This window comes from Elgaria multicarinata, chromosome 7, assembly GCF_023053635.1.
Source record: "Elgaria multicarinata webbii isolate HBS135686 ecotype San Diego chromosome 7, rElgMul1.1.pri, whole genome shotgun sequence".
Classification (NCBI taxonomy): domain Eukaryota; kingdom Metazoa; phylum Chordata; class Lepidosauria; order Squamata; family Anguidae; genus Elgaria; species Elgaria multicarinata.
Window position 1 is genome coordinate 53,283,585 of NC_086177.1, and position 14,123 is coordinate 53,297,707.

Here is a 14,123-nt window from a genome sequence, read left to right on the forward strand (position 1 = left end):
AGCAAACCATCATGGGGAGTTAAAAATTATAAATTTAGCTTTTTTCAAGCTCCTTGTGTCCTTTTTAACACTACCTAGTGTTAAAGAATTCCAAACCACTGAAAGTCAGCGACTCACTGGTATTTTCTTTTTGCCACTACTGCAAATTTAATGGCGCAGCAATGGGGAGGTGGAGGGGGCGCCCACTGGATGACATGGGGTGGGGGAGGGCGCACACAGCACCTGTAGGACATATGTTGTCCACCCCTGCTCTAGCCAAATCACAGGCTGGTGATCTACTGAGAAGAATCTTGTCTACTGCTGTGCCAAACTAAATTGGAATAGGAAATAAAACCTTCAGTACCTAAGATTTTGATAGCAATAATTAAAGTGATCCTGCGGGGGTGCTACCTCATTGCTCCAGGTGCAATGGTTCTGGCGAAAGGAAGAGGAACTGGATGGGATAGAAGAAGTTCAGGCTACCAAAATTCAACACTCAATGATCTTTTGTCCCCAGTGATTCAAGCCTGAACAAAATAGTATCAATCTAATGATAGAAGGAATTTACAAATAGTCTTCCACTTATCTGCCAGAAGATGTGCTCATGAGGCACAACAGCACTAGAACCACAACTTCACAAAATCAGTACTTCTTTGTCTCCAGCTCTGCCTGTCAAGTGTCTAAAAGAATGCCCCGGGAACAGGAATGTATTATACAATTGTACTCTGAAACAACAGGACAAATAACTGCTATCAGCTATATTAGTCACTTGTGACTGTGTTACATACCTCATATAGTGTGATCACACCGTAAGTTTGCACTGGTTCCCTCCACTGAAGGTAAATCTTCTCCTCATAAGTAGTTCCCTGGATAGATTCAAGTGGAACAGCACTTGGAACTAATGGATAAAATACACAGATGTTTAGGAAAGTGCACTGTAAATTAGGAATACTGCATTTAGATTCCATTCCTACGACAACAAGAAATCATATTGCAAAACCTTATTGAGAACTAGTCAGGTACATTCAGGAGCTTCTAAAGTAGTCATGGGTTATCATCAATGGCAAAAAAATTTCTAAAACTTCTGCTCATTGGGTTGCTTTAACAAGGTTAACCAGGGCTGGTGCCAGCAGCTACCAAGATACCACATAAAGTGCAGACTTTATACTGTTAGTTTTACCCTACCCTGTGCCTGCTTACCCTACCCTGTGCCTGTTTGCATTCTCTTCCCCTCCTTATTGTTTTACTATGATTTTATTAGATTGTAAGCCTATGCGGCAGAGTCTTGCTATTTTACTGTTTTACTCTGTACAGCACCATGTACATTGATGGTGCTATATAAATAAATAAATAAATAATAATAATAATAATAATAATAATAATAATAATAAATCCTCAGAAAGACCCGTGATATTGAAGTGCACTGCAGGATTTACACTACTGCTTTATAGCGGTAATGAAGTACACTGACAACCGTTGGGGCCCGTGACACACCTACACCAAGCAGGATACAACACTATGAAAGTAGTATATGGTATGTGTCTTGGATCCCAACAGTCATCAGTGCACTTCAGTACCACTATAAAGCAGTAGTGTGGCTCCTGCCTTTTATATACCGCTTTCATAGTGGAATATCTGCTTGATGGAGATGAGCCCTAGAATTGTACAAGGTCAGGGTTCTGCCAAAATTGCTATATGGAGCACCGCTGTGGGCGGTGGCCAATTTAGATTCATTAGAAAGTGCTCAAAATAATTCTTTGCGTAGGCTCCTGGCAGTTCCTATTTCTACAAAATTAGAAGTGGTTCATTCAGAACTGGGTGTAATGGCTGTCAAAGCTGAAGCCAGGCTTTTTTGGGGGTTAAAAATCATATTTAAGCAGATATGGGCTCAAACTCATCCAAGCATAAAATGCAGCTAGATGCCATGAATTTGGGATTCTCTTTTCTTTTTACTCAAGGACACAACTGAGCTAAAGTAATATTGCTCCAAATGCTTAAGGATACTGAGATGCAATCTCAGGCAGCTAATGTAATTTAATAATTTCTATGCCTCTTTTATTCCTTCATATTTCTTCCAAAATATTTGGTAGATTTTCCAAATATTAAAATGAGGGTAGCCTTCACTCGGGCAAGATTAAATGTTCTCCCATAGGCAGATTGGGTGGGTTGGAATAAGGGGGTTCAGAAGAAGGATAAACTATGCGGCTGCAATTTTACATCAATTGAAGATATTATTCATGTACTTCTAGAATGCTCTATCTATAATAATCTTAGAACCAAATATATTCATCCATTGTTAAGACTGTTGAAGGGGGAAATAATTCTTTGTAAAGGTTTGCTTTCTATTGTCTAATGCTGACAAATATGTATCTTTCAGAACATCTGAATTCCTCGTTAATGCTTTACAGAAGCGAGTTAGAAAGTTTAAAAGCTGTACAGAAAATTATTCAACTTCTGATGGTTCATTAGGAGAGTTTTAAAATGTATAATGGTTTTTCACTGTAATTGTGTATAATGGCAATTTTCTAAGATACAATAAACTTTGCTACCATAGCCTTTCATCAGTTGACCTTTGAGAATGAGGTGCCAGGATTCAGCTGGGAAATCCCATCCTCCCCCACCGCCACAAGGCACTGTCACTTTCACTGTTGACGTCGTCTGTGGGGGCTGGAAAGATGAATACCAGATGCAGGAAGAGTTGGCTGGGGAGGAGAGGCATGCTGCGGCAGCCTGGGAGCACATCAAAATGCCCCGGGCCAGCTGGGAGAGGATCACAGGAGGAGAAGAGTAGATTGCTGGCGAGCAGCTGCATTTCATTCTTTCAGAAGACATGAGTCTCCCCTTCTGGGCTGTGTGTGGGTGCTTGACAGAAGGGGAGTGTAAAATGGCCCCTCGAGCCCTGAAAAGGGGATATGGGTCCTGTCTGGTGCCTCTGCCTTCTCCTTAAGGAGATTCTTTGGGAGCTTTCAGGACAGAGTGTGGAGGAGGAGTTGTCCGCATAAAGGAGAAGACACACAGATGTAAAATGATATAAAATACAGTGGCATAGTCTGGTAGGTCATTCTTCACATCAAGAAACCATTTTTAAAATGTGCTATCGAGCAAAGGTGGGAGTTGCTGTTAGATATAACTGCAGAAATCCAATATTTTAAGGTGGAAGTGATTGGGCACCAGCTTGTGCACCCTCAAACAAAAGGTAGCAAAGAGAGGAGTTCCCGCTTTCTAACTTCAATCTTATTCAGTGTGAAATGTTTTGATTCGAACATTTAAAAAATAGCCTTGCCACTGCAAACTCCAAGATAAATGTGGTTCAATATCTGCATATTGCAAGTTGGAAGGGACTATGCTGAGAGAGACTGGCTTAGGGTAGCTCTGCAGTGTAGTTCATGCTGGATACTGACTGAGAGAATAGATTACAACAGCTCAGTAGTTTTGTCCAGCGGCATTATGCTCCTGTTGTAAATTGGGGAACTGTACTAAGAGATTGTAGCTTACAGCAGCCCTGCAAGGTAGTCCACTGTTAACAATGAAGGCCAAAGATGAGGCTGGGATGGATTCCCAGAACCCCCTCTCCTCTTATACATTATCCCTCAGGCTGCAACAAAGGCCTGCCAATTTAAATTGCTCACTGAGATCATCTGTCACGCCAAATCCAGCACTCAGTTAGTTGCGTGCAAGAAGCCTCCTGCTCCAATAACATGCATGCAGAAAGGATGTACTTTGAAAAGCTCAACATTCCAGTTAGATTTTGCACACCACAAAAGACCCGAGTTAGAAAGAGCAGGGACTTGCTGCTGTTGTTTCCTGACTGGATATCTACCATTCAGTCACAAATAGAGTAAAATCTTGGCTTTCTCCATTGGTTTCTAAGAGAAGGTCTCACTTTCAATCAGGGTGGGGGGGAAGAGGTAACAATGAGGTCTATTAAAATAAAAAAATCCAAATATGTGTTATGTTCTTGTTCTTTATATATTTATGGGAAGAGAGGGGATGATGATAGGAAGCTAAGCGTGTGGAAAAGGAAAGAGAAGGCATGACAGATAGTTACAGAGAGAAGAAAGCAGAGCCCAGGGGGTGTGGGTGTAGAAAGACAACAGGTACATCTATACCGATGTAGGTGTAGCGCTTTATATCCATAGTACAACGCTTTTCAGTTAGATATGAAAATGGTTTAATACTGAGCAAGCATTTGCACAAACCAATGCTTAGAAAAATGCCGAAAAGAAAAGAAAAATTCCTAGAGGACAACTTTATCTGTGAAACTGTCACTTACTGCATCTAAGATACTTTGAACCGTGCAGTGCAATCTTATGCATGCTCACTCAGAAGCACACCCCACTGTGTTCACTGTGGAGTCTATTCCCCAGATGTTCAGGATGGCAGCGTCAGGGATTAAGGCTGCAATTCAATACACATTTTCTTGCAAGTAAGCCCAATTGAACGCGATGAGGTTTACTTCTAAATAGACATGCATAGGATTCTACTGTGAATCTAGGACAGCTTGCACAAATAGAGCCTAACTAATGCAAACGTAGTTTAGGAGCTGGACCAGCAAGTCTTTAATTAAATGGGTTTGCAGACGTGCCTGTCCAGTACATAGCACTAGAGGTCCCATTTTATATTTATAAGATAAGGAAGGGGCAGCAGCACAGGCGGCCAATGATACTGTGCTGGAGCTGGCCCTGCAGATAACAACCATATAGATGACACACCACTATGCTATTAAAGCAATGCATATATCTGAAAGTGTTCAGACAACTTTTGCCAGTGTGGGAAAACCTCCAACCACATTTGAAACATCTAAATGGAGTTGGAATGAATACTTGCTATATTTAAAGATATTCCCTTTGATTTGTTTTACAGGCTCTGAGGTTTTGAGTTTTCTCTTGCTATTGTTGCCAAGAAGAAGTTTTTAAAAGACTAATACTCTACCTGCTATTTCAGACCACTTCCATAATACATAAATAGCTAACCATATTGAAAGTATGAGGAAAATGGCATTTAAGAAGAGTCTATAATACTTTCCTGAGAAACCAGATTCTCTGGAGAAATGACTGAGCATTTTTATTCTACAGAGAACATCTGACTGTTGATGAAAAAATGTTTTAGATGCTCCCATGCTAAAAGGCAAATATTCATCTCATGGAAATATGCCTTTAAAGATACAATTCATGTTTAGTTACACTGATGACTACAGCTAGCAATATTCCTGGCTGCATTAAAATTTATATCTATTATATAGTAGCTCTATTTCTGAGTGTGCATCTTAAGGCAGAGCCAAAATGGGGAAAGGGTGCTATTTGAGAAACATTTTGCGAGTAGCTTCCTCTCCTCTACTATTTTTCTAGTCCTGCTTCAAAAAGGGGAGAAAGTGATTGCCCAGCCAGAGAGAGGGCAATGCTGATCCATGAAAGCATTGCTCTCACTCTCAACTAGATATGTGACATCATCATATTTAGCTATATTTACAATACAATTCTCGATTTGGTGATATAGCTTTTCCCAGTTGTAAGTTGTCCACAGTTTTAAAAATATCATTGCTGAAACAACAGTAGCTTAGGGAAGAAAGAGTCAGCAAAGCCAGAAAATAAGATTTTTTAGGGGGGGCGGCGTAAAAATTGAAAAATAAGAAATAGTTAATTTTTTTAGCACGCATTACAGATCTAAGGTCACTTTGTTGCTTTAGGACAGCCTATCCCAACCTGCTGCCCTCCATATATTTTGGACTTCAGCTCCTATCAGCCTTAAGCAGAATGGCCAATAGTCAGGAATGTTGGCCACTGGAGTCCAAAACATCTGTAGGGCACCCCAGGTTGAGGAAGGGTGCTTTAGGAATGAAAAATAGCCTTTCTATTCCTAAAGTTATATTATATTTAACTTGGTTTGCTCAAAATAATTATCTTATTTGAAAACTTTAAAAAATGAACTCATTTACTAAATGTATAATTGTCTGAAAAAAATTACTTTAAAAATGTAATCTACCAAACATGATTAATTAGAACACTCTTATATGGAGCTACACAAATGTGTTATCTGGTTTAATTCATTTCAACAGGACATTTTACATCTCTAGTCTTTCTTTAAAAGACTTATTAGTTTTTAGAAATAATTTGGGGGGAGTAAAGGCTTGGTAACAATATATAAGCACCTTGCCTTAAATTCTAAAAGAAAGTATTTCATAATCTAAATCTCTTAAATGTTGTAATTTTTCAAGAGGGAAATCCCCCAAAATGGCCCTTGGGGAAAAAAAATGGAAAGCAGTTGTTCCCCCACCCCCACCCCCTGCCAGCCTTTACATTTCTCTCTCTCTCTCTCTGTGTATAGAATTATAAATCCCTCTCCCACGAGAACATGGGTGGAACTTCATTCACAGGTTGCTCCTGCTGGAGGAAAGGGAAGGCATAATTTCTGATGATTACTCATTCCTCTTGTAGCTCCTGAAAAGTGGCTCTGGATAGTTGAGGGTCTTTGCAGAACAATGTGGGATGTGGTACAGGGGTCTGCAGGGGCCGGGATCAATCTGCAATTTTTTCTTGCCTCCTTCCTCTAGAGGGAGCTTCTGCCGCTTTCAGTCCCTTCTGGGGAGCAGAAGAAGCCCTTCTGTGTAGAAGTGATATCCAGAGCCAACCTATAATGTATGTGTTTATATACTGATGCCGGCTACAGTGGGTTCAGTTGTCAATTCTCAGTATCCTTAGATATTTTTGCCTCCAAAACACTCTTATATGGACCTGTGCATATGTGTTATCTGGTTTTATTCACTTCAGTAGGATCTCTAAACATGCGTAGATTTATATTAAATACATTCAACAACAACAAAAACTTTAAAACTCACCATCTTCATCTGTTTGTACCACAATTTCTTGGCTTTCTTTCCGTCCTTCAGAATTCATAAGAATTAGTTTGACACTGACATTAGTATATGGAGATAAATTAGTAATGGTGTGCTGAGGGTGTGAATTGTCAGCATCCCAGCTCACTTCTTCTCGGACTTGTTCCTGTCCACCAGCTTGATAGCGGTAATGGACCGTGAGGTTGTACTTATGGCAACGAGTTACATTGTAGCCAAATGGTTCCCAGGTAATGGTGATTTGCCAGGATTTGACATCTACAACATCTAGTTTTCTTGGGCCACGCACAGGATCTGTAAAAAGAAGGCATGCTCTTTAATGTAAGTGCTTGTAGATGCTACTCTCTAAATAAAGTATCTGATGTACAGTTGTGAATGGATTGGAATGGAAAGGAACGGGGAGGGGGAGCCATAGGCTCTGATCCACATGAAGAACTGCAACATAGACCTGGCTGAATAGCTGATTGGCACTGTCAGCTTTAACAGCACTGACAGTATGTTGGAAGAATTTAATCCTATATCTCCATGAATTAAGACCTCCGACATCTGTTAGGGAATGCATTAACAGACTTGATACCACATAGGCTACAGTGCTGATAGCTCTACATGCTGAATATGGATTTTTTTAAAAAAAAAATTAAAATGGTAAACAGTACACCCTTTTATGCATGCAAATCATATACTAATAAAGCATCTAAACATATTTTTGAGTGCTCCAAACTAACAGCAGAGAGCAGCAGCAGAAATAACTGTGTTTTGCTTTGGCATAACAATGTCATAGTTTGAGGTGACACAGTTTTAAGCAATAAAAATTATGATTTCATGACTATTGCCAAATTGATCCAAACTGCTGCCATGAAAAGTAAAATATTGTTGCTGTTTATGCTGTTCAAGCAATAAGAGATCTCAATAGGAAACTAAAAAAACAAGCTTCCATCATCTTATACTATGAGGTAGAACTTATGTGTCTAGTAAAATACTCTGTCATCAGTGCAGCTATTATACAAATTTAATAGTAATCTGATTTTTATCTCATATGAGAGTCCTCAACAAGATAAAAGACAATGACTAGTTTTATCTACTGCTTCGCTAGTTGAAATGCAAAGAAGAGTTTTAATGAGCTGTAAAGTTCTTATATCTAAACAGATTAATATGCATCTTCAGGCTCATGTTTATTAATCATCACGTCTTCAACAAGAATGTTCTAAAAACACTTGCCACAAGATTCCATCACTTCTGACTTCTAATAATTCTCTGCAAGCTTGCAATATTGTTCAAAGACATTCTTCATTCCACCTTAAGTTTGCAAGAAAGGAAGTAAAATCACAAACTTCAAAATCCCTGACTAATATTTTCAGTAAAATGTTTACTGTTCCATATTCATCAAACTTTTTGAACCCAACCGTTTCTGAACTTTTTCTGCCTAACAGTTCTGCTCACCCTGTGACTATCTAGAAATGGGTCGGGGATATAGGGGATGCAAAGACAAGGAGATCCTAGTTGGGGGTTCACCCTGCATGATTAGCTACAGAGTGGGAAAGAAGCTGGCTGGACTGGCATTACATGTTAGAGGTAGGAGATTATGGGTGCTCACTTGTCTGAATGTGTAAGTGTATGTGTGTGCATGCACAAGCACGCACAAGAGAGGATGAGCGTTATATTGTGCAATCACTGTGAATTGCGTGCAAAGGACTCCGAAGTTTTCCAGTTTATAATCTGCTTTTATTGTGAAGTACCCCGAAGTTTTCCAGTTTATAATCTGCTTTGACTGTGAAGTACTCCCATGCATCCTCCTTTAATTGTGCTATAAAGCCAAAAGAATCAACCTATTTTGCTACCTGTTTAGGAGCGAATCATTTGTTGTTATCCGAGCGGCCACTGGGGATGCAGGAGGAGGATTTGATATGTTTAAACTTCAAATTAAACAAATGCTTACCTTTGCGTAAGTTTTAAAGATAAAGACATCAAAACCGGCACAGTAATAGATATTAAGGAGAGCTTTAGGCATACCAAATTTGATTCAGATTGGGTCATCCATTGATTTTGTATGATTTTTTACATTTTCCCCCTTAAACCCTTTTCCTGGTATGCAAAGGATCTTAGAAGTGCTGCCGCCCGGGGTGTGATTCAGCTAGCAACAACAACAACAATGACAGCTTTACGCTGTAGGGATAATTTGAGGGAAACAGGTAGGTAGGATGAAACCTAATGACTGTTCCATCCATTGAGGTAGGTGGGAAGGATCTTATGTCTGGCAGGAAAGGTAAAGGATAAGAAGGAGGTCATGGGACTTGCCTTGCTACTGTTAGCTTTAACCCAAATGAGCTGAACAGCTTTCTCCTCTTACTGCTGCCTAGAACATTCCCATAGTCCCAAGACTTGTAGCCATGCCCCACAGATGTTTCTCACACAGACCCTGGGTAAGGGTCCATCCCACACTTAAGATAACCTAGGATATAAAGTTACACCAATACAGAGATCTGTCTGCACTCAAAGATATTCACCTTCTGTACAGAGATTGCCCCATTCATTTCAATGCAGTAGATCTAGGCACACAAAGGAATATGCGTATCGATTTGTCCTTGCATTGAATATATACCCAGTTTGTTAGGGAAAAATAACTGATTTCCCACTTCTCCCTTCGTCTTTCTCTCCCCTTCTCTTCTTCTCTCCAAAACCCTCCTTCCCCACCCCAAAATACCATGCAGAATAAACCCAGGTAGGGAAGAACAAGCCCCAGTCACCTATTTGGGTAAGGTCGCTTATTCAGGTGTAAGGGAACAGCCCTGGCCGCTGGTTAAATCGCCAGGCGCTTGCTTGCGCAGCTGGCATACACACACACACACACACACACACACCTCTCTTATTTCCTTTCCCCACAGCTCAGCGGGAAACCAGGGAGAGAAATAAGAGGTGGGAAGCTCGCCCATCGAAAGGAATGTCAGGCGCCATCTTGAGGGCTGGGGGCTTCTTCTTCACCTTCCGTTCCACACGCTCTGGCGGGAATTTGGAAAGGGACAGTGAATACTGACTGGAGGGAAGGGAAGGTGAAGCAGGAAAGTTTCTGCCACATAGGCAAGGTGGGACAGGAATGTCCCAGGGGACATTGCAAAGGGGGGGGAACCAGGGAGGGAGTGGTGGACAGGGATTAGTTAAAGACAATGGAATACGTGACAGGAATGTCCCAGGATTCATTACTAAGGGAATCATGTGATAATGGAGTTTTGCAAAGTCAAGGGGGTCTCTCCCCATCTGGGCATGTCAGAAAATCAGGGAGGAGGATCAGCTGTGACGATTTGAGCTAGCAACCAATTATTTGTGTACAATGTTTCCCTCTGTATAAAATGAAACGTAAACTTCTGTTCTGGGCCCTTTTCCTTTACATTGGCAAGGGAAAGGGACCTTTGTGCAAAGAGATTTTTGGTACCTGAGGTGGAAAATAAACTTTCTTTTTGAAACTGCATCTGGATGCCTTTTATTTGATTTAATTGGGTTGTAAACCACAATTTTTGAAACAAGCTTTTTTCTATGGAAATCAAGAAGGCATATATGGGGTCCCTAAGCAGTCTTCCAGCCAAACAATGACTAGACCATGAGTTCTCAACAAGGGAGGAATTCCCCCCTGGGGGGAATTTTAGGGTTCCGGGGGGAATTGGGACCACTATTCAGCAAAGTATGATGTCCTGTAGATTATGTCTTCCTACACATGTTATTAAAAATGTCCCAGAAAAGTGCCATGTCGTCTGCAAAAGCCAGGCCTTTGCTCTCTTTTCCCTCCCTCCCTCGCAATCCTAGAAGTTTCAAGCTTCCTATTTAAAAGGGCAGCACAAAGCATGGGAGCTGAGAATGTAAAAGGGGCCATGCTTGCGTTACCCCTTTAAATGGGACTAATATAAAAATAAAATAAAAGATTTTCAATATTATATGCATATTATTTTGAATGCACCTTTTGAGTTAGACTATCTTGGGAAGGGGGAATTATATTCTGAACAATGGTGAAAGGGAGAAGGGAGCAAAAATGTTGAGAACCACTGGACTAGACTCAGTCCTACTTCGTTTCAGAAAGGTTGTTGCATTATGTGCCTTCCAACAATATCTGAGGGATTAAAGATCTACTCCATATTGTAACAACGACAACAACATAAATTATTCAAAATATTCTCAGAGAAATGGACAGCAAAACAGACAAATGAAGCATGTATAATTTGATGCTGTTTTATACAAGCCTAAATTTATTAAACCTTATCCAGGCTATGTGCAACAAGGGAATGTGTTGGGCATTGTACACTCAACAGAAGGCACTGGGGACATCATCAAATACAGCACTAAACCCATAGGTCTCATCTACATTAAGTGTCTAGGCCTGTGCATGTCCATACATGCACACATTTTGTCCAAAAACAACCTAAGAGGGCCTTTTCAGTGGTGGCCCCTATCCTATAGAATTCCCTCCCTATATATAGCTGGCTCCATCTGTGGCGACTTTAAAGAGGGCTTAAAATACTTTAAAAAAACCTTTTAATTAAAAATGTTTTAAGAACTTAAGAAGTGCCCTGCTGGATCAGACTGAGAGTCCATCTAGTCCAGCACTCTGTTCACACAGTGGCCAACCAGCTGTCAACCAGGGTCCAACAAAGCAGGACATGGTGCAACAGCACCCTCCCACCCATGTTCTCCAGCAACTGGTGCACATAGGCTGACTGCCTTGGATACTGGAGGTAGCATATAACCATCAGGGCCAGTAGCTATTGATAGCCTTCTCCTCCAGGAATTTAACCAACCACCTTTTAAAGCCATCCAAACTGGTGGCCATCACTATTTACTGCTGTCATACATTTGCAATTGTCGTTTAATTGGCTTATTTTAAAATTATTTAAATTTAAAAGTGTTTTTACACTTTGATTCTGAATTTTACTTTCTTTTTTCTTTTTACATGAAAGCTGCCACGGGAAGAATGGTGATTAAAAATAAATACAAAATAAATAAATAAATCTGCCCCAGCAGAATTTCTTGAGCCCCACTAAGAGAAATTTTCTGGTTGTACCACAGCAGATAATACTGATTATTTCCCGACTGGAGTGGGATGACACCACCTTAAAAATAGAAGAAGCAAGCCTTAATGAATCAGCATAGTAACAAGGAAAGTGTGATTTAGCAATGCTAATCACAATGCAGACCACATTCATTAGGCTTGAAGGAAAAACAGCCCTGCCAAAAGCAGTTTACATGTCACAGCGACCATTTTGTATGCTACACATAAATCTCACAGGCTTTAGTAATGGGGTAATTAATTATGTTTTCAGAAACAGCACATTTATTTTCTCTTCACTTGGTGTAATTCTGTTGGGGGGGAGAGGAAGAGGGAGATTAAGGCGCTGGACCCTCTCACTTTACAATAAAGTATTCAGTGGCACACAGCATGCTGGGCTGTTATAATTGGCCCTAGTGGCATGAATCATACAGCCAATCCAGGCTTAGTGATCCATGGTAAGAGGGCAGGATTGCTTCCCTAAAGAGAGCAAAGTCTGTCATGCCTGAAGCTTAAGTCTGGTAGTTCTTTGCAATTCTCCTGATGGTACCTGCAGTATGTTTCATACTGCTCTCTTACTGCCAGTTTCATGTAGGCATCAAGCAGTGAAACCTGACAGTTTCAGCTCACAAATTCAGGGAGCAGCGAGTCCAGTTGTAGCCCCTGGCACTTTAGCATCCTATTTAATCAGCGATCCTGGTTCCGTCGCCATGCAGCAGCGTTTTTTCAGAGAACAGAGCAAAAAACCTGACTGATAGGATCAATTTCCATCGCAGGTTCAATTCACAGCTCATTTCTCTGGAACTTCATACTTTACCTCCTATTACAACTACTGTGCTTTTTCCAGAAACTCAATTTCAGAATCTGTGAGAGACATTTAGGTGTAATTTTAGGATCCTGTCATTGATAATCAAAAACTTTGGTTGGAAAGCAAAGCTCATGCTGCAAGGATTGTTTTTTGCTTTGTTTTCTTGTTCTGCCCCTATGCTTTATCATAGGCTGCAGATGCCTCCTGAAACAGAAAAGAAGAAAAGAAAAGGGAAATAAAATAAAATGGTAGGACGGTCCGTGTGCGTATATGTGTTCTACAGTTCATATACAGAGTTTGCTCCAGAGTTTGGTTGAGGGTTCTGGCAAGCTGTTCTTTTCTTGCTGATTAGCCCTAACTCTTCCTCTTCCTCAGTGCTGTTGCTGCTGCCCATTCTCTTGCCCTGTACTCTGGATCCAACCTGCACCAGAGGGAGAGGACAAGGCAAAAGAAGCTCCTGTCACTGCTCGCTCTCTTGGAAAGAGAAGGTGGATATATAGCAGCAGCAGCAGGGCCATGGGATCCACCTTGGCCATGAACCCTCTACTGGGACACGGACTTCGGCAGATGTCAGAGGGTGCTGGCTTTTAACGCCATCTACATTGCATAACATAAAATGAGATTTAAAGTCCAGGTGAGCACCAGTAGTATTTAAAACCCTTAGACGTAGTAAAAATGAAAATTCTGCATGTCATAGATATATTATTTGTACTCACTACTCTCTCCCTTTCTGTTATTATTTTTAAATTTTGTAATAAATGCATATTATTTAAAGCAGGATGTTTTCCTTACTCATTAATGCAAATGGAGGTTGGGGGCAGCAGAGTGTTCTTGGTCGCCCCTTTGTAAGATAATGCATCTAACCCAGATTTCAGTTAAAGATAGACTTCACCCTGGAACAACTGACCACATGTGAAAAAACACAATCAAACACACTACTAGCAAAATGTCTGTGTGGCACAGCTTTTGTAAGTCAACGACGAGTTCAGCTAAGTCCTTCTCTGACACAAACACCTACCCACCGCCCTTTTGTTTTCCATCTTGGAGGCTGCCTGCCTTGGCCTGCAACCTGAGCATATTCAGGTGACAGGGCAAGTCTTTACCTTTCCAGCAGCTGTATGAGGTGTGTATGTGCGATGGTGGTATTTGAATATATCATGAGATAGGGGATATGTTTGTACTAATTGCTTAGGAAATTATTTCTTTTGATAAAACCATCAGTTGTGAAAAGATTTAATGGACATTTCCATGATTATCTTTGAAATATTCTGGTGAATTGATTGATGTACTATAGTTATTTGTTTTTATATTCATTGTCAACATATTTGAAAGTCCAGCATTCTGTTCACACTCAAGTTCCCCAGAAACTGGTATACATAGGCATATTGCCTCTGATGCCGGAGGTAACATATAGCCATTAGGGCTACTAACCATTGATAGCTTTATCCTCCATGAAT

At 40.6% G+C, this 14,123-nt stretch overlaps 1 protein-coding gene across 5 annotated transcripts in view; it reads right to left on the bottom strand.

Moving 5' to 3' along the window:
* PTPRM (protein tyrosine phosphatase receptor type M) overlaps nt 1–14,123 on the bottom strand; it is a 527,195-nt gene that overhangs the window by 237,478 nt on the left and 275,594 nt on the right. For all 5 annotated transcript variants that reach the window (XM_063130578.1, XM_063130575.1, XM_063130573.1 and 2 more), the window contains exons 8-9: nt 6,815–7,123; nt 768–877 (exon numbers count right to left, since the gene is read on the bottom strand). In XM_063130578.1, coding sequence (XP_062986648.1) covers nt 768–877; nt 6,815–7,123 — 419 coding nt within the window. The remainder of the gene's footprint in view (nt 1–767; nt 878–6,814; nt 7,124–14,123) is intronic.